Below are 23,762 nucleotides of genomic sequence, written 5' to 3'. Positions count from 1 at the left end.
CCCAAAATGAACGATCAGCCGATGACACGATCAGCTGATCGTTCTCTCTATTTCACCGAACGATAATCGCCGAATCGGGCCAAATGGGGCCAATTCGGCCGATTATCGTTACTGTGGAATAGGGCCCTAAGGATATTGCTACAAACACAGAAGAGATTTATCAAACATGGTGTAAAGTGAAACTGTCTCAGTTGCCCCTAGCAACCAGATTCCACTTTTTATTTTCCAAAGAGTCTGTGAGGAATGAAAGGTGGAATCTGATTGGTTGCTAGGGGCAACTGAGCCAGTTTCACTTTACACCATGTTTGATAAATCTCCCCCTGTATTTTTGCACAGTATTTTGCAGTGGATTGAAAACACAGAAAGGCTATGTTCACACACTGTTAAAGTTGAGTGGATGGCCGCCATTTAATAACAACGGCCGTTATTTGCCATTATTGCTATGACTGCGTATAGGACACCAGTCATAGCAAATCTTCAAAAAGTTTCCAGTCAGATCGTATTCTTCATAATAACCCTATGGAAACACTGAATATAATAATTGTGGGTACGGGGGAGTAATTGACCTATTACACACAAAAATTATCTGATTTTTGAAGCCAAAGCCAGGAATGCATCCCTTTATCCCTTTAATGCATTACTTTATTAGGGTTATATTACTTTTAATGTTGAGTGACAGCAGTAAAGGGGGTACTCCAGAGAATTTTTTAACTATTGTCAGAAAGTTATATAGATTTGTAAATGACTTCGAATTAAAAATCTCAAGTCTTCTAGTACTTATCAGCTGCTGTAAATCCTGCAGGAAGTGGTTTATTCTTTCCAGTCTGACACAGTGCTCTCTGCTGCCACCTCTGTCCATAACTGGAACTGTCCAGAACAGGAGCAAAACCTCTCTTGCTCTGGACAGTTCTTGTCATAGACAGAGGTGGCAGCAGAGAGCACTGTGTCAGACTGGAATACACCACCTCCTGCAGGACATACAGCAGCTGATAAGTATTGGAAGGTTTCAGCTTTTAAACTAAAGTAATTTACAAAGCCAAATAACTTTCTGACACCAGTTGATTTTAAAAACATTTTCTCCGGAGTACCCTTTTAATATAAATGTAATATTTTTTTTATACACCAATTAAAGGTGAGTGACAGCAGTAAGGGAATACACAGGATTCTCTGCTGCCTCCAAAGTGCATGCTGGGAACTGCAGGACTATCTAAGGCAGGTATGGGAAATTTCAGCCCTCCAGCTGTTGCAAAACTACAATTCCCATCATGCCTGGGAGGCCAAAGCAGCGTTGGAGGGGTGCAGGTTCCCCAGCCCTGATCTAAGTCCTGGTCTCCGCTCCCCAGCTCTGATTAAGCTCTGCTGTATACAGAGCGCTATTGATACCGGAACCCCCCCATGTATTGTATATCCATATTCACAGTCTTAGATGTCAAGCACCTAAACAAAACAATACTCCCGACACTCACCCCTGACATACAAGGCTATGTAAATATATAAATATACATGGGTATACTGGATCTAATAAATACGTCACCACAATAGAATGCAGGGACTGATGTAGAGAATTGCTCCTAATAAAATAGTTAAAACTGAGATCTTCCCTATAAATAAGTCTCCGTCCCCCCAGCCCCCTGCAAGGTTTCTGATTAAATCAGTAAAGTTGTAATATAGGCCAGACATTTTCCCTTCTTCCTATACGCACGGCACATGACATGGCATAGCATGAAGGCAGTGTGATTCACATTCCACCAGGGACAGAAATAGCTGCTGATAGAAGGCAGGATATGGCGGAAAGGAAAATGTATTTATACTCCAGAGCCCTCGGAGCGGGCAGTGCGGAGGATACAGAGGGTGCCAATCCTATACAATGATGCAAAAGGCAGGGATTTGGAAAGAAAGACTCAGCAATGGTTGACAAAGGGCAAAGCATGACCGCCCAGATTCAATGCAAAGCGGCTCCCACTCCTCGCACTCCACAAAGAAACATTTGGAAGCTGCCCACACTGCTGGCTGGAAACTATTACACTGCTACAATTGTGGGAAACGTTCCTGTGCACGCTGAGGTAATAAGAACACGGCCGATCGCTGCTGATACACGGGGGTTTATGCCAATCTAAACACTGAATGGCATAACACACTGCGAAAAGACAACACGCCCTTGTATACCACTCAGCTGCTTCACACAACCTTATTACAGGGGCCGCATATGTCAATGACAGACAACAATAGAAACAAAAATATAACCACATACTAGTAACAGGACAGTCCACAATGATAAAGCGGACACAAAAACATGACCGACTACACAATGAACAGGGCAGGAAGTGGATGGCTCCATTCATGGTGAAGTGGCCGAACTTGGTTACTGCAGCTCAGGTAGGATTGCCTTGCACAGGAGCCCAGTTGCAGTAACACATTGCCACCACTACACAGTGAATGGAGCCAACTGCTTCCAGCCCGTTCACCATGTAGTAAAGGCGCTGAACAGCTGACTGGCCATGGTGAGATTAGTGACTGATCTTTGGATAGCTCACCAATACATTTTCTCGAAGAAAGAGAAAAAAAACGAATAGGCTTGTACCTGATGGCGGGAAACCTATGGCCCTCTAGCTGTTGCTGAAGTACAATTCCCATCATGCCTGGGTAGCCAAAGGCAAAGCTTTAGCTGCCTTGGAATGACGAGAATTGTAGTTTTGCAATAACTGTGGGCCATAGGTTCCCCACCACTGCTTTAAGGGAACCTGTCACATGGAATAACCGTATTATGGGCAATAAAGCCAGTTTCCCTACAGCGTACTTAGGGTTCCAATACAGTAATGTTAGTCTGAGCAATAACTGTATTCTTCAGCGGCGCTATATGCTAACTAGCCCTAAGTGGGAAGACGGCAATGCCGTAATCACTCCTCGACCAATCAAAACTTTTATTCAAGATGACCCGCTGATGGATGGAGCTGTGACACAATGGCATGCAAGCCCATGTGTTTCATTGTTTACCAGGTACAGCTCCATACAATCTGTAGTGGTGGCACCTGGTACTGCGGCTCAGTCTCATGCATCAGCATATTGACTGACTTCATTTTTCACACATGACAAGAACAGGACACGTTATTTCTCATAAACTGTTCTGCTTATAAGATGGATTTACAGCGGGACATCTGCGTGTGGGGGGGGGGGAAATCAACTAATGGATTTATAATTATAAAATAAAAATCAGTCTGCAGCAAAACACATTGGGATTCTTACTCACCGACTGTCACTTCTAGTTGCCATGGTAATTTTATTGGTCCTGACAACTTATGGCCGATATACGCAAAAGTAATGCATCAGCGATCTATCTATCTAGATTGGAGATGGGGAACATTCGGCCCTCCAGCTGCTGCAAAGCTACAATTCCCATCATGCCTGGACAGCCGATGCTAAAGCATGGGCTGTCCAGGCATGATGGGAACTGTAGTTTTGCAACAGCTGTAGCGCCAAAGGTTCCCCATCCCTGTTATAGGTGATGTATTCCCATATACTGTTTGTTTTTTCACCAGCAGCTGCTGAGCAGAATATACGAGGATCTTGAGACACTTGTTGAGAATCCTGGGGATTGTCTCCGCGCCAGACTCCTGCGTGCCGATACTGCCGGCTGACATTATATAAACTAGATGGGATTATTTTATCTTCCTCTGAATATTAGAGGGTTTATGCACTTGTGGCCTCACACTCTTCATATAAACTGTCCTGTCAAACGTCGCACATATCGGGTCCTGAGAAAATCTATTCTTAGATACAAGGAGAGTCTTAAAGGGGTTATCCAGCGCTACAAAAACATGGCCACTTTCCCCCTACTGTTGTCTCCAGGTTGGGTGGGGTTTTGAAACTAAGTTCAATTGAAGTAAATGGAGCTTAAAGAGGTATTCCCCCCAAAATAATTTTTGCATTAATACATTGCCCACCCGTAGCTTTCCATCTTTCCAATATCAATTTATTACGAATTCTGCACAGTTTTGCTGTTATCCAGATGCATTTACCCCTACCAAACAGATAGAATCATCAGCTCTCAGTCCACTCCGACACGCTCCCTGTTCCTGGCCCGCACCATCCGAGACGGCATCACGTGTCCTCCTTCTCTTCAATGGGCCGGGTTAGCACTTCTAACCCAGCCAATCTGAGGAGAAGGAGGACACTGACGGTGATGGCTGATGTTAGAGAGGGAGATAGTGATCAGCGCAGCTGTCACTGTCTCCCTCTCTAACAGCAGCCACCCCCGTCACCCATACCGTGTGCCCCCCCAGCCCGGAGCACTCTGTGCCCCCCGGCGCTCACCTGCACTGTTCCCCCTGACTGCGCTCACCCGCGGCAGTACCCGACCCCCACCCCGTCTCCCCTGTGGCCATCACCACCCCAGCCTCACCCGTGGCAGCACGTTCCTCCCCTCTCACCCGCGGTAGCACCATCCCAGTCTCCCTGCTCTTCGAGTCCTCCCGCAGCTCAGTAGCATGATCGGTGAGACAGGGTGGGGTGCTGCCGCAGGCTACATCTTCAACACCAACTCAGCTCTGCTACATTTTCATTACCAACTCAGCTCTGCTACATCTTCAACACCATCTCAGCTCTGCTATATCCGTATCACCATCAGCTCTGCTATATCCGTATCCCCATCAGCTCTGCTATATCTGTATCACCATCTCAGCTCTGCTACATCCTCAACAGCATCTCAGCTCTGCTATATCCCCATCACCATCTCAGCTCTGCTACACAATCATCAGACATAAGCATTGCATGATGGGAAATGTAGTTTCCTATCTTGATTATAGACAATCTTTTAGAAAAACTTGTAAATCTGGAACGGCAGCAGCTAGAAAGACGGGGGACGGCTCAAAATACTCAGGGGGGCTTGATGAGTAAAACCAGCTAGGTTTGGGAGCATTTCATTTTTTTTGCTCTTGGGGGGGAAAATTGCTAACTGCACCAGAACCCGAGACAACAGTAGGGGGAAAAGTGGCCATGTTTTTGTAGCGCTGGATAACCCCTTTAAGAGGAACCAAACTAACGCCCAAACTATGGCCCCATTCACCCCATCACATCTCAGGGGCTCAGTCATTGGTATACAGCATTACTGCCCCCTACGGCCTTCTATCCGGCTCTAGGCAGATCAGCTAGTCATGTCTGGTTGCTAGGGAGAACCTGCTCTGTGTGTCCCTAGCAACACGGATGTCATAACCAGAATTGTCACTGAAAAGAGAAGCAGTGTCAGGACAACCCGAAACCTCTTCTAGATCATGTCCCCGGCTCATGAGGAGCTCTCCGAGTTATTACTTCACCTCCATGAAGAGATGTGCACACCACAGACACCTCAGACGCTTCCCCGGCCATCTCTTTAGCAATGCACTCGCATAGTATGAATAAAGAGCCCCATTCATTCCCAGCAAGCATAGTAGTACAGGCCTATTCATGACTGGAATGACCCCGAGGACGGCACAGGCACAGGGTAAGGACATTGCATGAAAGAATACACGAGTAAGATGGATTTGGATACGACTCATGCAATCTGGTGCCGCTTTTCATTACTGTTCCTATAGCAACCATTGCCTCGTGTTATGTCTAAGATAAATTGTGCTAAAAATGCTTAGATGGTGCGTGCTCGTAACACCTACCTGCGACATTTACATTTCTCTAGATTTCATCAAGGTACTAAACTGATGAAACAAGAGAAGCTTTTCTATGCCGTGCCTATAATCTCCGATTCATTATCGAATCTCAATGAATGTCTAGCTGAAATCCGCCGGTGGAAGAGTGCCAGCTGGCTGGGATAGGGACAGTCAGGCAGGGTTCATCCTTGGGTCTGGGACTGTGCGCACAATCCTGGCACTGTTCATTGTCAGCACATTAATGCAAGAACATCAGGTGTCGGCCACGATCACCTCACACGTCCACTGGAACACCGTGCAGCGTAGACATATTGCATATTATTACATTGCTACATGCTGGGCACAGATGGAAGAGTCACCGACATTCGGAGGAGCTACATGGTGCAGAACAAGCACAGATATATCCCCATTGCAATGTGGGTGTATGATGGGGTAAACTCAAGGTGCGTTTACACGTAACGATTATAGTGCGAATTTGCGCGATAACGATCGAATTCAAACGATAATCGTACGTGTAAACGCAGTGAATGATCAAACGACGAATGAGAAATCGTTCATTTTGATCTTTTAACATGTTATCAAATCGTCGTTTGTAAAAAATTCGCAGATCGTTCCGTGTGAACAGTCGTTCGCCGATTTAACCAATGTGTGAGATAGGCTTAAGGATCTCAAAACGATCGCAAATCGAATTTTCCGTACGATATATCGTACCGTATAAACGCTGATCGTTATAAAAAAAAAAACGTTACTCTGACATCGTTAATCGTACGATCGGGCCAATTATCGTTTCGTGTAAATGCAGCATCAGATGGAAAATCCACCGTGGAAGACAGAACAATGCACATTTATCCCTGTGGATTTTATAATATGTACCTGAATTGTGTATGGATAGCTTGCAAATGGTCACCTTTAATTTCAATGAAAAAAAAAAAAAAAATTTCCAAGAGCGACGTAGTATTATGGATTTTGTTGTGTCTAGTCTAGTCTAGAGCCAAGAGACACTTTTTATTCATTCCCTCCATTGTGTGAACAGGAACATTTTTTAATTTTTATTGGTCCTGGTCCCAAACTGAGAACTGTGGACAAACCGGAACTCGCAGACATAATTCAGATGCAAAAACATGGCCGTAATACACCTGCATGTATTCACATATCTCACCTTATATAATTTATCAAGACTGTTACCCGAAAACACGTAATCCTTTACCGCAGACATAATCCGATATCCCTCCACTCTGGTTAAATATAGTCAGAATATGAACTTGGGTGGGAAAGCGTCCTCACAGCCCATCCACGTCATGGACTATCTGAGAGCATTTGATTATGTTTTACATAGTCTCCTCTAACCACTGACTTCATTGTGCAAACAGCGGCTCATCCTCCCTCCTGTCATAAACCCTGGCTGGGCAGGACCGTTAACCAGCTGTGTGCCGGAGCCAACCCTGCTGACCTCTCCGTCTCTCTCATTGCTGAAACCACAAGAGACCTTCATGTGAATAGTGAGCTGTACAATAATACAAAGCAGAGATTTAAAGGGGCAGGTACCTAATAATCAACTAAAAATCTGAGCTGTACAAGAGAAAACTCCAGTAAAAGTTTGGGCGTCCATTATAATAATACTGGAGCGAAGCCAGAGAACAGGACTACTGGGAAACAGTACAGACCCTATGGATCTAGTCACCCCTTTAACAATTACTCCGATCAACTGTTAGGCAACACGCCAGCTAACCAGTGGTCAGAAAATATGGATGTGACTCAATGATGACTGGTGGGTGACAAGTCAGTTCAGCAGAAGTGTCCACACTGTCAGCACTTCCCTCCCTGGCCAGCCGCTCGTACAGCTGACTCATGGAGATCTTGGTGAATCCCCCGTACAGATAGCAGGGACCCCCGCTGGTTAGCCCCATTAATCCATACACAGAGGACACATAATTTGAATATATACCCTACATCCCACCAACACAAGCTTGGCTTTCCAGTTTTATCATTTTACATCTCTGCTTGCGGTCAGTGAATGGAAGCTTCCTTGCTTACATCCAGAGGCTGAAAACCCATATAAATTCAATACATCTAAGACACATTAATGTCAGCTGAACCAGGCATATAAGAGCCCTTTTAGACTAAGCGGGCACCTATAATGATCACCTATCCTTCAGACGGCTCAATCATTTGCAGACCAGGCAGCATGAAGGATTGGTGCGACCCTTTGGTTTTTATCATCGTTGGCTACACATTTATACATGGTGATGTGCGGCTGATAATATTTAGGCCCGATCAGCTGACAAATTAGCGTTTTCTGGATCATTGGCCACATTACATGGGCCAGTTATTGGGAATTAGCATTCCTACAAGCATTCATGCTGCTAACTGACCCAAGTAAAAGGCCTTTAAATGAGCTATCAATAAGGAGAACAGGCAGGCAGGCGTCGCTTTATTCTTGGAGGTACTGACATGTATTTTAAAATTCATGCACGCTTGACCGACGCAGGTGTGCATGTGTCTGTAGAATCTGGAAGGAGAGCCGTCAACCAAACAAATTAGGCTGAGAGCTGTAAAGCCAGCCTTACATTTTAACTAGATAAGAGTCTGCTATAAGTGTCTCCAGACCAGGCAATGTTGGTTATGAAGATTTTCGACCATGTTCTAAAGGCCCTATTACACCAAGCAATTATTGGCCGTTAAAGCCAAAAATGGCTTGATGTAATAGGTAGTTTTATGCTGCGTTTACACGTAAATATTATGCTGCGAATTCGAACAATAATCGTACGTGTAAACGCAGCGAACGAACGACGAGCAAGAAATTGTTCATTTTGATCTTTGAACATGTTCTCAAATCGTCGTTGATCGTTCGCCAAAAATTCGCAGATCGTTCTGTGTGAAGAGTCGTTCGCCGATTTAACCAATGTGTGAAATAGGCTTAAGCGCAAACGAATTTTCTGTACGATATATTGTACCGTCTAAACGCTGATCGTTTTGAAAAAAAAAAAAAAGTTACTCCGACATCGTTAATCGTACTATCGGGCCAATTATCGTTTCGTGTAAACACAGCATTAAAAGATGTTGGCTGATTGTTGTCTTTCAACGTGTTGAAAAAAAACAATGCCGACAGCGACAGTCTGCTGGCCCTTGCTCTGTGTAATAGGCGTGTCAGCAACAGACCGCCGCTATCTCCTATGGTTCGCCCCTCCATCTATTCCACGGGACGATTATCGGCCGTAACGGCAGATAATCGTTCCGTGAAATAGGGCCTTTAAAATAACAGATATGCGAACAATCAACAAACTACCAACAGTTATTTTTTGACTTGTTGAAAGACAACGACGAGCGGCTTATTGTTTGCCGTTCGATTGGTAAGTGTTATTACAGATGATCGCTCATTTTCGGTTGTTACACCGACTTTTTAAACGTTACTTACTGTATGTGTAATAGGGCCCTACAGTGGCCGTGGACACTTTAGGTATGGGCCATCTACATGGCTCTGTATAGACCAGGCATGGGGAACCTTCAGCCCTCCAGCTGTAGCAAAATTACAATTCCCATCATGCCTGGGCTCTCCAGGGATGATGGGAATCGTAGTTTTGCAACAGCTGGAGGGCCGAAGGTTCCCCATCCCTGGTGTAGACTGTGTTGAAGCAAAACAGGAAAATTCAAATTTATGTTACTTAAAACAGACATTTATACAGAAGCACTTTTTATTAAAAGGAGAGACCCTTGTAGCTGGGAGCTCTTATATGAAGCCTGAGTGAGTGATTTACAGAAGCCTGAACTCCAGATGGTGGGGACTGTGTTCTAGTCCCCTTAGACCTCACAGATCTCTCCACCTGAGCCTTAGTATGTGAATTACCGTATTACATTCTGCCAAAGCCAGACAATGGTTGAATATAAAGTTTACCCAGGAGAATATATTTACAATGGGCTCATGTCAGCAAAGAAACAGCTCAGGATCAGAGTTCAACATCAATGTAACATGTGATATGTGCAGAGTAAGGAGCCATACACAACATTGACACAGCCAAGGCAAACAATACACCGATAATGTCGGGTATAGAGCCGGCGGCTGCGATAAGATGACCGTGTAAAGAGAAGGCAAACTGGACCTACAGGTGAGGAAGGCCAGACAGCACATACATCACCCTGTGTAATAGAGACACTTCACAAATCTGTGTGTGAATACAGCCTAATCACACATCAAAAGTTTTTATCAGTGGGGATGCTGAGACCCCCATGACTTGCTCCATAGAAAGCCTGATATAAGAAAGGATCCAAAAGGTACCCATCTCTTTTACATCTACTCCTATGATCTCAACAACTGCACCTAAGTTTCCAGACCAGACTACAGACGTGTAGTCTGTATCCATGGGAACTGTAGATTCAAAACAAAGTCAGACTACATTTATACTAAGAGGTTTCCGCATGGGAATTCTGGTTGTAAAAGTGGACATGGCAAATGTTTGGCACTTATTTAAAGGTAATCTCTAGTTTCTGAATCTTATGGAGCGTAGTAAAAATCGGAAGCAGCAGAACTTCCCTTTATTGTCCAAAATAATGGTGCGTTTACACAGAGAGATTTATCTGATTTATCTGAAAGATTTTGGAAGCCAAAGCCAGGAATGGATTTGAAAAGAGGAGAAATCTCAGTCTTTCCTTTATGACCTGTTCCCTGTTTATAGTATGTTCCTGGCTTTGGCTTCAAAAATCTATGAGATAAATCTCATTGTGTAAATGCACCTTTATAAGGCTGGGTTCACACTATGTATATTTGAGGCTGTATTTGTGAGGCTGTATAGCAACCAAAACCAGGAGTGGATTGAAAACACAGAAAGGCTATGTTCACATAATGTTGAAATTGAGTGGATGGCCGTCATTTAATGGCAAATTTTTGCTGTTATTTTAAAACAACGGCTGTTATATTGAAATAATGGCAGTTATTTACCATTATATGACGGCCATCCACTCAATTTCAACATTGTGTGAACAGAGCCTTTCTGTGTTTTCAATCCACTCCTGGTTTTGGTTGCTATGAGGACCTGACTTGAGGACCAAATACTGCCTGAAGTATACAGTGTGTGAACCCAGCCTTATGGCGTTTCATTAGTCTACAGCAGTGTCCCCCAACCTGCGGCTCTCCACCATGATAGGAGTTGTGGTTTGGCAAAGGGACTGGGAACACTTTTGTACATGAAATAAATTGCCAAGACTAAGACGGCTCCCTTCAGGGCACTGGTGAGAGTCCTGGTGAATGTTGTTTTATTACATGTCTTAAAGAGAATAATTCTCAGACCAGATGTTCAAAGAATGTGCTGCTCCATCCAGTGACTGTAAGAAGAATGTGCTGCTCCATCCAGTGACTGTAAGAAGAATGTGCTGCTCCATCCAGTGACTGTAAGAAGAACGTGCCATGTGCAGCCTCCCTACCAGAAGATACAAGCCGCTGCCGGGAACGTCCAAGTCAGTAAAATCCCATAGAACAGATAATGACGCATACTACTGTATAGCTAAAGCTGACCTTTAACCCCCTCCAGGAAAAGCTTATGCTCATCAAACACCCAAACTATGTATCAACCCTACTGTATCTACTGTAAAACTGAGCCTAAAACACAACACAAAAGGGACAAAAAAAAGTCATCACTATGGAGCAGGAGACAACCGAAGACTTTTATGACCTTGCCAAGGTCTCTGCACCATTCCCGTTCTTCTTCCTCTCTACTGGCGGCTATATATAGCTTTAGTTTGATGGTTTGGGAGGAAATACAAGCGGTTTTTCCGACATAAGAATAGCCACAAATCTGTTGCTATTTCCAGTAACTAAATCTGCATAAAACGCCAAGAACACATGTGCACTTAATAACTAGTGTGTATTGTGGTCAGAGGACACATGGGGTGTTCTGGGGCTAATACTGGGGGCAGGATCTGTCCCTAAGAATCCTCTGACAGCTGTATATTCAGTAACATAGCGGATGTACAGAACTTCTAAAGACTGGAGATACCATCACCGAGCGAAGAGCTGCAATAGGGCTTCAATATAAAAATAAACGTGACAGATCTCACAGATCAGGATTAGAGATGAGCGAACCTGGAGCATGCTCGAGTCCATCCGAACCCGAACTTTCGGCATTTGATTAGCGGTGGCTGCTGAAGTTAAATAAAGCCCTAAGACTATGTGGAAATCATGGATATAGTCATTGGCTGTATCCATGTTTTCCAGACAACCTTAGAGCTTTATCCAACTTCAGCAGCCCCAGCTAATCAAATGCTAAACATTCGGGTTCGGATGGACTCGAACCCGAACCCGGTTCGCTCATCTTTAATCAGGATCTGATCCAGTGTCTGGTTCGCAGTGGTAACATGGTCATATACAATCACCCCAAGGTTGTGTTCACACTAACATATTACAGAGGCATTTTAGCATCTGTTTTATGGCCGCCTGTCCGGGCCCGCGACTCTGATGACCCAAACGGACAGCTGTCACTATGGGACATGAGACATACAGTCAGGCCAGGACTTGCGGCTACAGTCTGGATGCAGAAATGTGCCTGTATTATGCTGGTGTGAACACAGCCTGAGGAGATAGAAGAGGTGGGGTGGACGACCCTTGCTCTCTCCTTTAGGATCCACAGACTCTCTGCTGCTGCTCTGCAGGACAAGGTCTCCCTGTTCTGCTTTTCCATTGACAATTCCATTCATTTTTATAGCAATTGGATATATAAGTCCAGGTGATGTCATCAGTATGGAAGATGCCGCATCAACATAGAGCCAAGTATCCAGCCTGACCGCAGGTGCCATGACCTGGACTGACAGCTGTCACTATGGGCCGTCAGATCCGCAGTCGGCCCAGGTCTTGAAGCCAAAGTACAGACAAAGAAAAGCATTGGTGATATGCTAATGTGATCGCAGCCTAAGGCTGGAGTCACACAAGCGTATTACACGTGTATTTATGTATTACAGACGCACTCCTGACCCGTGGCCAAATCTGGGTTATCAGACGCAGTGCGGCCAGGACTGGCAGCCATGACACAGATGCAGAAATGTGTTGGTTTTATGATGGTGTGACCCCAGTCCAAGCTGGAGCTATAAGAGATGACAGATGTGGGATTGTGGCCCCTTCTTCTCTCTTCCAGGACCCTCAGACGCTATGATGCTGCTCTATGTGACATGGCGCCATGATGCCACCACGCAGCCCTGCTCTCCATGTCAGCTCCAGCCATTTCTATAGGACCTTGCCCCTTTACAGGACGCTGAGGCCAGGAGGCAGGGCAGTATGGAGGGCGCTACACTACACAGTCCAGACGTGATCAGCTGCTCTGTATACACCCCAACATGATCGCTTCATCGGACCCTGGATGGTGGACTAACACACAATACTATGCTGCCACTATTACAACCAACTGACTCCAACCTGGTATCACATGGCCCCTCCATAGCTCCTATATGACATCACATCTCCCCTCCATAGCTCCTATATGACATCACATGTCCCCTCCATAGCTCCTATATGACATCACATCTCCCCTGTATAGCTCCTATATGACATCACATCTCCCCTGTATAGCTCCTATATGACATCACATCTCCCCTTCATAGCTCCTACATGACATCACATCTCCCCTCCATAGCTCCTACATGACATCACATGTCCCCTGTATAGCTCCTATATGAAATCACATGTCCCCTCCATAGCTCCTATATGACATCACATCTCCCCTCCATAGCTCCTATATGACATCACATCTCCCCTCCATAGCTCCTATATGACATCACATCTCCCCTCCATAGCTCCTATATGACATCACATCTCCCCTCCATAGCTCCTATATGACATCACATCTCCCCTCCATAGCTCCTATATGACATCACATCTCCCCTCCATAGCTCCTATATGACATCACATCTCCCCTCCATAGCTCCTATATGACATCACATGTCCCCTCCATAGCTCCTATATGACATCACATCTCCCCTCCATAGCTCCTATATGACATCACATGGCCCCTCTATAGCTCCTTCTCCTCTATGACATCACATGGCTCCTCTATAGCACCATTTTGTCTATGACATCACATGGCTCCTCTATAGCACCATTTTGTCTATGACATCACATGGCTCCTCTATAGCACCATTTTGTCTATGACATCACATGGCCCCTCTATGACATCACATGGCCCCTCTATATCTCCATCTCCTCTATGACATCACATGGCCCCTCTATGACATCACATGGCTCCTCTATATCTTCATCTCCTCTAAGACATCACATGGTCCCTCTATGACATCACATGGCCCCTCTATATCTCCATCTCCTCTATGACATCACATGGCCCCTCTATAGCACCATCACCTCTATGACATCACATGGCCCCTCTATGACATCACATGGCTCCTCTATAGCACCATCTCCTCTATGACATCACATGGCTCCTCTATGACATCACATGGCCCCTCTATAGCACCATCACCTCTATGACATCACATGGCCCCCTCTATGACATCACATGGCCCCTCTATAGCACCATCACCTCTATGACATCACATGGCCACCTCTATGACATCACATGGCCACCTCTATGACATCACATGGCCACCTCTATGACATCACATGGCCACCTCTATGACATCACATGGCCACCTCTATGACATCACATGGCCACCTCTATGACATCACATGGCCACCTCTATGACATCACATGACCACCTCTATGACATCACATGACCACCTCTATGACTTCACATGGCCCCTCTATGACATCACATGGCCCCTCTATGACATCACATGGCTCCTCTATAGCACCATCTCCTCTATGACATCACATGGCTCCTCTATGACATCACATGGCCCCTCTATATCTCCATCTCCTCTATGACATCACATGGCCCCTCTATGACATCACATGGCCCCTCTATATCTCCATCTCCTCTATGACATCACATGACCACCTCTATGACATCACATGGCCCCTCTATGACATCACATGGCCACCTCTATGACATCACATGGCCCCTCTATGACATCACATGGCCCCTCTATGACATCACATGGCCCCTCTATGACATCACATGGCCCCTCTATGACATCACATGGCCCCTCTATGACATCACATGACCACCTCTATGACATCACATGACCACCTCTATGACATCACATGGCCCCTCTATGACATCACATGGCTCCTCTATGACATCACATGTATCCCCGCCCCCCAGAGCACTCAGCATCTGACTGTATGACAGGACGATCAGTATAATAGAGTGGCATCCCGGTGTGGCCCGCTGGGCGCTGTAGTCCCCGTCTCTTACCGTAGACCCGCAGCCAGCCCTGCTGCTGACACACCGACTCCATCAGGATCCGCTCCAGCACCCCCCCGCCTCCGGTCCCGGCACACGGGGACTCCAGCTCCTCGGAGTCCTGGAAGCTCTGGAACAAGTCATGTCCGCTGGATAACGAGTCCCCTCCGGGAGATAGATCCATCATGAGTCCGGCCCGGTGTGCGCTCCCTGCCGACCCCGGGGAGAGGGCTCCGGGTGCCGCCTGCCGGCTTCCTCGCTGGGGAGCAGATACCACGGAGTGCCCGGCACCTTCCCTCTAGCTGTCCCGGTGACCGTGTGACAAGACGTGCGGCGCTGCCAGCGGCTGCCCGACCGGGAGCGACGGCTGAGTGTCCACTGTGCCAACCCCGAGCGGCATCAGCGGCATCCCTGGGAGATAGACCGGAGCAGCCGCCCGCCTATCCACTACAGGGGGCGGGGCCAGGGCTGGAGACGCGTGGAACAATTGAGATACACGGGAACACCTATCTCATCGATAAGAGATTGGGAAAGCATTATAGAGGCGCCACCTAATGGCAGCTGGGAGGTATTACATTCTTCCAAGGACATTTCCCATCTTTTATTTTTTCCCATCCCATATTTTTTCATACATAAGTGGCCATAGCACGTATATGTTACAGTCAATGTGTACAATTAGACATAATATAGAATGCCCAAGATGGGAATCTAAGGGGGTATTCCAACCTGATTTACCATAACTTATTCTATATCTACCTATCTCCCCTTGTTCTCACATTTATTCACTATGAAGTTAAATTAAGTAAGGATATTGCTTTATGTAGTGATGGTGGAGACAGCACTGCTGTAGTGGTGGTGCTCGTGGTGGGATGACGTCCCAGACGTAGTGTAAAAGAAGATCCCGACACTCACCAAATAAAGTATTGATTATTTATTCTGTGCAAAACATCATAGGGTACAAGGAGAACGCGTTTCGGCGTATAGCTTTAATCAGCTGATGAAGGCTATGCGACGAAACGCATCCTCCTTGTACCCTATGATGTTTTGCACAGGATATTGCTTTAAACTTGACTGCTGGAAAGGTTATGAAGGGACCAGCTGGTTCTAGTAGTTCTCCAGGTGATTACGGTATGTTAATTTTACGGTGGGTGGAGGGCACTGGCACAGCAATTTTGTCAATAGGGGTCTGCACACAGAACCCCTGTCTATGATCCTCAGGCCCTCCTATGGGAGCAGGTGTAATGGGTGCAATGTCTATCTGAATGATGGCAGCCAGACTTACTTGTGAATTTGGAACAGAAGACCTTCATTACAAGAATTATTTTCTGTACAAGCAGATAACAGGTCTATGTAAGGACAGTAGTAGCAGCTCACAGTACAGGGTTTCCTTTTGTGTAGGAAAGTTAAATACAGGTCAAAGGCACAAGGGGTTGAATTCACTCCTCTATTAACTAAAGAGTGGAACACAGTCCAAATAGTACTTCATTGAAAGAGCGAAAGTTCACAGGTTGAAAGACTTGAGTTACTGACAGATTTGCACTACAGTTCCCTATTGCAGGATGAAAGATGGTAGAACTAGTGGTGTGGATGTCCCGTAGCCCTGGCTCCAGCCTGAGGCCCACTAAAAGAAGAATAGTTGCAGGAGGACACTTGTTTCTTTCTTAAGGCCTTTAGTTTTAGAGGGCATTGTAGTGCATCAAAAGAAATAGTTACAAAAGTCAAACTGTCAGCACTGTCTCAGCAAAGGAACCCACACGAAGACCTCAGCGTGACACTACCATATGTAATAACACTAGTGAAGGCGGCACTCACCAGTATCGGTTAAAAGATGCTTTATTGGGACAAAATCAGCAAAAGGTGCTTTCCACAAAAATTAAAGAGTGACAGCCGTCTCACATGTAAAACGCTTCACATGTAAACGGCTCACTCAGTGAAACGGCCGTCGCTCTTTAATTTCTGTAGAAAGCACCTTTTGCTGATGCCTTTTTTGTCCTAATAAAGCATCTTTTAACCGATACTGATGAGTGCCGCCTTCACTATACTTTCTATTGACAAGGTTCTTCAAAGGATGCTTAGAGATTTGTCTTAGTTGCCCCTAACAACCAATCAGATTTCACCTTTCATTTTCCAAAGAGTCTGTGAGGAATGAAAAGTGGAAGCTGATTGGTTGCTAGGGGCAACTGAGCCAGCTTTACGTTAAACTATGTTTGATAAATCTCCCCCATAGTGTTGTATTGGGCACAGACACTTTTTTTTCCCTGAAGGGTGTCTGTTCCGGAAAATAGGTCAAGAATATAGAATTTCTGCATGAATGCCCCATAGAACCCCATGGAAGCATCTGGAATTCCTGACAGCTCTAGATGGGCATCAGCGTTGACTGTTTAGGTATGATGGGAATCGTAGTTTTTGCAATAGCGAAAGATTCCCCATCCCTGGTATACAGCATATTTAAATATAACCAGACTTTTATGCTTTGTTTAAAAATGTCAGACATTCTATAGATTCCCTGCATTCCGTCTATACAATGCCTGCCTTTCACACTATCACTGTCATACAACGTGTGGAGCTACAAGGCGCCTGCTGTTACTCTCAAATCCATTTTAGGTGATATGTGTGGGGCTATGCTCCACCCTATCCATACCTCACAGTTCACACCAATGGTGTCTGACAGACCCTATCGACTTTAATGGAGTTCATTGAGTTTCTATCATGGTGTCTGATAAAGTAAGCTGCTGTGACATCACACTTGTACTTCCATGACAACTTCAACTGTTTTAGTAAAGTAAGCTACTTTGACATCCTTAAAGGAGAAGTCTGACGAAAATTTTTATTACAGTATTGTATTCCCCCCACAAAAATTATACAAATTACCAATATACACTTATTATGGGAAATGCTTAAAAAGTGCTTTTTTCCCTGCACTTACTACTGCATCAAGGCTTCACTTCCTGGATAAAATGGTGATGTCACGACCCGACTCCCAGAGCTGTGCGGGCTGTGGCTGCTGAAGAGGATGATGGCAGAGGGATGCTCAGTGTCCCTCCAGTGCCCTGTGTCCCTCAGTGTCCCCCTGCCATCATCCTCTCCAGCAGCCACAGCCTGCACAGCTCTGGGAGTCGGGTCGTAACATCACCATGTTATCCAGGAAGTGACATCACCATGTTATCCAGGAAGTGACATCACCATGTTATCCAGGAAGTGACATCACCATGTTATCCAGGAAGTGAAGCCTTGATGCAGTAGCAAGTGCAGGGAAAAAAGCACTTTATAAGCATTTCCCGTAATAAGTGTATATTGGTGATTTGTATAAGTTTTGGGGGGCAATACAATACTTTATTAAAAAATTTTGCCGGACTTCTCCTTTAAGCATTGTTGGGGGACCGTTCGGCCTGGGTGGCACATGCCACCTGGCAGAGGCTGAGTGAATAGTGTGGTGAACGGCCGCCCCGTTCTCTAAGTCTCAACCACTGCAGAAGGCCAGTGAAAATGTTCATTGGTACAGACGACCGCAGCCCACTGACAGGCAATATGGGCCGCCCTTTCGGGCCTGGTCCACCAGATTGCCAATCGGGGCCTGCACATAGGGGTTAGGTAAGCTAGGGGTGAAAAATTACAGAATATGCTCAGAAATGGACCGATTGTCACTTGTCAATTGAATTTAACAGGCACAGTTCAGGTACACCATGGTATATGCTAGCATACTATTCTAATAGTATGTTGACATATACTGTGTGTGAACACAAACCACAAAGCAAAAACCAAGTAGTTCAATAGGTATACATTTTCTGTATGTAGAAAAAAAAAACCTACAGAAAACCATTCAGTTTCAGACCCAAAACTGATCCTATAAGTTTTTTACATTGACATTCACCCTGTTATACGGTTCCTGGGTTCATGTATTATATCTAATATTGCTTTAACGTTACCATAGAAACAAAGATCTATTGGCCGATCCGGCACATAGAGGTATAGAGGTAGACCGTGCTGATAAGCTCTGCCGAGAACAAAATCAAACCAAGAAGAACAATCATGTCTGACTAGAGGACCAATTATCAGGAAGGTTTCCTAGTCTCAGGGTTATTGTACAGTGTGAACGGGGGTCAACAATAAATCATTTATCATTGATCTCCCTCTTGTTATTTACAGCATGATTGTAAATGTTGCTTGTAGAGACAAATACACCCGGACCTGGCGAGGGATGATGGTGGATAACAATCACTCTTTTAGCTCGGCATTAAGAAGTTTACCCCACTTCCCCATCTGATGTGAGGATCGGACTATTCAGTGGTTAATGGGGTCATACATTGTAACATGAAAAGAATAAAAGCAGTCAGATAGCTATGAAGAGCAGCAACTTTTACATCTTTGTTCTTTAATTTGTTCCATTAGACACACTATATTCACACTATGTACAAATAATGGCCATTGTTTAAAAACAACTGCAGAAATAATTGACAGGTCAATTATTTCCACGGCCGTATTAGAACAACAGCCGTTGTTCAATACACTGTGTGGAAACTGCCGTTGTTTCAATTGATTTTAATGCTGTTCATTTTTTTATGACAAGAACAGCCGTCGTTTTAATCAGCAACAATGGCCGTTCTTGTAATAAAAAAAACACATAGTGTGAAAATAGCCTTAAAGTCTATGGAAAAGCAGTGCACAAAGTGTATGAAAAGCATTTTCTCAGACAGTGTGCGCACTCATAGTTGCTTGTTCATGGACTATAGCAGAACCTGTTAAAATAAAAAACTCTTTACAGCCATTTTCTGTTCTCATTTCCAATTTTAGCCAGGTCATTTAAAGGGAATCTGTCAGCTGTAATTCATGTTTCAAACTGATGAAACTATTGGATGCTGCTAGGTCAAGGAGACATATGGTACCTTTCCCATATGCAGATGTGCTTCCAGAATGTAGAAAAATGCTTTTATTCTCTAGTACAAGGAGTACATAGCCATAGGCTGTATCCCAGCTTTCCAGGCAGTCCTCCGGCTGTATCCACCCTCTCCACGGAGGTGGAAGACAGCAGGAATCATTGCCGAGAGTTCAGATTCGTACGAACCCAAACCTCGGCAGGTTTGGACCATCCCTATTTCCCAAGCTACGGAATACCGGCAAGCTGGAGGCTTCCTAACAATCCCCCCCCCCCCCCCCCCCCGTGCCTGATTGACACCTGGAAGTGCCAAGCCAGGTCAGGAATGGAAGGCCAAGAGAGATAAGAAAAAAGGAAATGGCTGAAACAGCTGTACTGTCAGGAATGTGCAGTAGCCTGGTGTGAACTGGGCCTGGTGTTTGCTTTGGTGTGACACACCCGATTGGTTCTCAGCTTCCGGCAATGCAACTGAACTCTGCTAGTCTTGATTGCAGCAACTGAGCAAGTCTGTTTGATTGACGTTTTTCTCTGCCTGTCTGGAACCTGGAGGATCAGAGTGCAGGTCCTATGGGGATCCTCATAAAAGAAAGCTAAGGCAGTCTCTCAGCACTGGCTATTAGGCTTCATACCCTGGTCCTAGCTCCCCCTGTCTATTCCTGCAATCCCTGTCCTAATTCCTTGCTATTGTTTACCTGTTACTTGACCTCTCGCTTTGTCCTCTGACTTTGTACTGCACCGCTCGTTTGTTTCTGACCCGGCTTGTCGACTATTCTCTTGTTTTGTTTTTTTTTGTCTGTCTTGTTCTGTGTCTCACTTACCCAGAGTAAGGACCGCCACTGTGCTTGTCCGCGGCCGTTTAGGGCCGTTGTGGCAAGTAGGTAGGGACAGAAGGTGGGTTCTAGTGACTAGGCCTCACTGTCTTGTACTGTCTCCTACCTATCCAGTCCTTGACAGACTCTGACACGTACCCAATGGGTAACCAGAGCTGCCTAGCAAAGAAGACAGGTGTGGAGCAACGGTCAGCTAAAAAATATTTAATTTATTGATAATGTACATATATAATGCGTTTCAAGAGTGCTAGGCTCTCTTCATCAGAAAAGGATCCACCTTAACTCTGTTTCTTAAACAATGCTATATTACAAAGTTATATAACTTATTAAAGGAATGTAAAAATATATGATTTTTATTCGCCAGAATATCCCTTCAACTTAAAAATACCAAACAGACACCACTACACTGTCCTGTGTATGATGGAGGACCCTATTATTCCATGATTATGGCCATGCAGTTTAGACAGCAAAATAACCCGTTATTCCTTACAGCGAAGATGCTCAGCGCACTACTACGCTCCCTGGAAATGAAAGCATCATTGGCCTAGTCAACAGCGCCACCTGCTGTATTCATAGGGTATATCTAGTCTTGTGAGCTGGAATATAGATGCAGGTAATGTGTCACTGTCATAAACTACCAGATCTCCTCTCCTAAATTAATTTATGGAGTCCGAAATAATTTCAGACTTGGAGCCTGTATGTATTTAGAAGTCTAGCATGGAGTCTGATTTATTTAGAGGTCTGGTGTCTGAATTTCTGTTGTATATATCTCTAGATTTTACTTTTGAGAGCAGCAAGTTACAATAAAGGATGTGTGAGGAGACTAAGGGCCCTTTTACACAGAAAGATTATCTGACAGATTATCTGCCGAAGATTTGAAGCCAAAACCAGGAACAGACTATAAACAGAGATCAGGTCATAAAGGAAAGCCTGAGATTTCTCCTCTTTTCAAAACCATTCCTGGCTTTGGCTCCAAATCTTTGGCAGATAATCTGTCAGATAATTTTTCTGTGTAAAAGGGCCCTTAAGAAAAGAGCACACCAGCTCAGAGTGCAGAAAGAGAAAGTGAGTGAGAAAGATAAGAGTGAGAACCTGAGCCACTTGTTTCCAGTTTCCTATTCACCTGGGAAGCCTAAAGCAGACTGTACAGGCAGATTTACCATGGCAGATATGGAAGCCACCGAGCTGACATACAAAGGCAGACGAGGTTAACTGAAATAATTATCATAATGACTGACAAATATGTTCTTCTCAGGAAATGCTTCCAGACATAAATCCTGGTAAATCAGGGGACTTCCACACCCCCTCCATGCCTTGCTGTGCCGCCCTCAATACAACAATGTCTACAAATGGAGACAATTAGGATTATTGCAACCTTCTCCAGTATGGGAAATCATATTAAAGGGGGCAATTATTTTTGTTCTTCAAAAATCTTGCATGTACGCTCGCTGCCTGCAAAAGGACAGCTCAGTGATTGGCTGAGCGGGCTGTCAGTCAGCAGGGACCCGGAGACTCAATCAGGAGTGTGACAAGGGAGTGTGGGCAGGTATTAGCTGTTTATTTCTTTACCAGCAGCTAGTTAGTTAAATATGGCCGTCACTACAGCGTAATAAAAATTCATAGCTACAGCCGCAGACTATAATGGTACCGAGCATCACAGAGACATGTCAAAAGTTTTGATTGGTCCCAGACCTGAGTGTTCAGACCCATACTGATCAGAAGAATGAGCCGGGAGAAGCTGTGCTGAAACGCATCCTTCCCCCGCTTTGTATTAGGAAAAAGTGTCAGGCTCATAATGTAAGTCTATGGGGCCTGAGTTTTTTATTACACAGAGTGGGGAGAGGATGCGCTTCAGCGCGGCTTCTCTCGGCTCATTCTCCTGATCAGTACGGATGTGAACACTCAGACCTGGACTGATCAAAACTTTTGACATGTCTCTATGACATGTCAAAAGTTTTCCCAAACGAGAGTGACACTTGAAAGGGAAACAATCAGCCCAATTGGGGTGATATGGTTCCCTGGAGCACTGTATAAAGCTCCTGAGCAGCCCGCGGCACATGCCGGCCATGTCTACACCAGAAGCTGTATACCAAAGAAAAAGAGGTTTTATTATTGGGGCGTGCGGGAGGCAGAGGCAGGCAGGTAGTCATCTGGGCAGCTCCCCGCCCGTGCCTAGTCACCGCTCTCTGCCTGGTAACCCGCTCAGAGGGGATGAATGACAAGCAGGGAAGCCCGTTACTGGTTGCAGCCGCAGCTGGTACGTGTCACAGGCTGCTCAGGAGCTGTATACATTGCTGCAGGGAATCATATTAGCCCTATTGGGCTGATTGGTTCCCTTTAAGATTAAAAGAAGTCTTTTAAAATCTGTATAACCTTTTTTTTCCCCCAGAGTACCCCTTTAAAGTAGTTTGTGTCTGTTGACGCAGGGATCTGGTTAGTTCGGCTCGGACTGTATCCATTTTTAGGCGTAAGTACACTGGAAAGGCCTCAGCGGGCTTAAAGGCAGGAAGCCAGAGGAATCAATTAAACTGGTGCACTACATAACTCTGAATATTTCTTTGTAGGATCCATTCTTTTCCATACTTGTACAAGTATACCGGCCAGATAGAGTTTAGGACACGTCATTGACGTCTGTCTGACTATGGACCCTATATCGAGTGCACACACTAGTGGTGTGAATGGGACCTAAGACAAACGCCATTCTTTGTAAAGCAGGATGAGAGTTGTAGTTTAGCACCAGGGATGACGAGCCTTCCACTGTTGCAAAACTACAACTCCCATCATGCCTGGACAGACAAGGCTTTAGCTTTGGCTGTCTATGCATGATAGGAGTTGTAGTTTAGCAAATGTTCCCTATCCCTGCTGTAGAGGAATGATGGGAGTTGTAGGTTTGCAGTAGCTGGGGAGTTACAGCTTAGTGGATATTGCTGTGTGCTATGAGCCATATGGTACAATGCAGGAGGAGAGGGACCTAATGGAGGATGTATACAGAGGAGACACAAACGTCACGTGGTCTTTCGTTTGCTCGTTTGTGAGTTTTATTCAATAAAGTTTATTTTAGAGGAAAAAACTAGGCTTATTCTCATTTCCTTTTCGTCCCACAAAAAAACTTTTACTTTCATTATTATGCCTTATTATTAGCTC

General features: G+C 45.1%; 2 protein-coding genes and 1 long non-coding RNA gene across 5 annotated transcripts in view; 1 reads left to right on the top strand and 2 right to left on the bottom strand.

Annotated features, from left to right (window-relative positions):
* LOC138799650 (uncharacterized) overlaps positions 1 to 5,493 on the bottom strand; it is a 60,427-nt gene extending 54,934 nt beyond the window's left edge. Inside the window, exon 1 of the long non-coding RNA XR_011364293.1 lies at positions 5,310 to 5,493. This is a non-coding gene — a long non-coding RNA (uncharacterized lncRNA). The remainder of the gene's footprint in view (positions 1 to 5,309) is intronic.
* RASAL2 (RAS protein activator like 2) overlaps positions 1 to 15,357 on the bottom strand; it is a 239,370-nt gene extending 224,013 nt beyond the window's left edge. For all 3 annotated transcript variants that reach the window (XM_069981110.1, XM_069981111.1, XM_069981112.1), the window contains exon 1: positions 14,928 to 15,357. In XM_069981110.1, the coding sequence (XP_069837211.1) occupies positions 14,928 to 15,102 (175 nt within the window). In that variant the 5' untranslated portion in view covers positions 15,103 to 15,357. The remainder of the gene's footprint in view (positions 1 to 14,927) is intronic.
* Positions 15,358 to 15,454: 97 nt separating this feature from the next.
* The window catches only part of LOC138800088 (zinc finger protein 585A-like), a 33,881-nt gene continuing 25,573 nt past the window's right edge, over positions 15,455 to 23,762 (top strand). The window contains exon 1 of the mRNA XM_069981895.1: positions 15,455 to 15,483. Within this exon, the coding sequence (XP_069837996.1) occupies positions 15,470 to 15,483 (14 nt within the window). The 5' untranslated portion in view covers positions 15,455 to 15,469. The remainder of the gene's footprint in view (positions 15,484 to 23,762) is intronic.

This window comes from Dendropsophus ebraccatus, chromosome 8 (assembly GCF_027789765.1).
Source record: "Dendropsophus ebraccatus isolate aDenEbr1 chromosome 8, aDenEbr1.pat, whole genome shotgun sequence".
NCBI classification, from domain to species: domain Eukaryota; kingdom Metazoa; phylum Chordata; class Amphibia; order Anura; family Hylidae; genus Dendropsophus; species Dendropsophus ebraccatus.
This window is presented reverse-complemented; position numbering and strand designations above follow the sequence as displayed.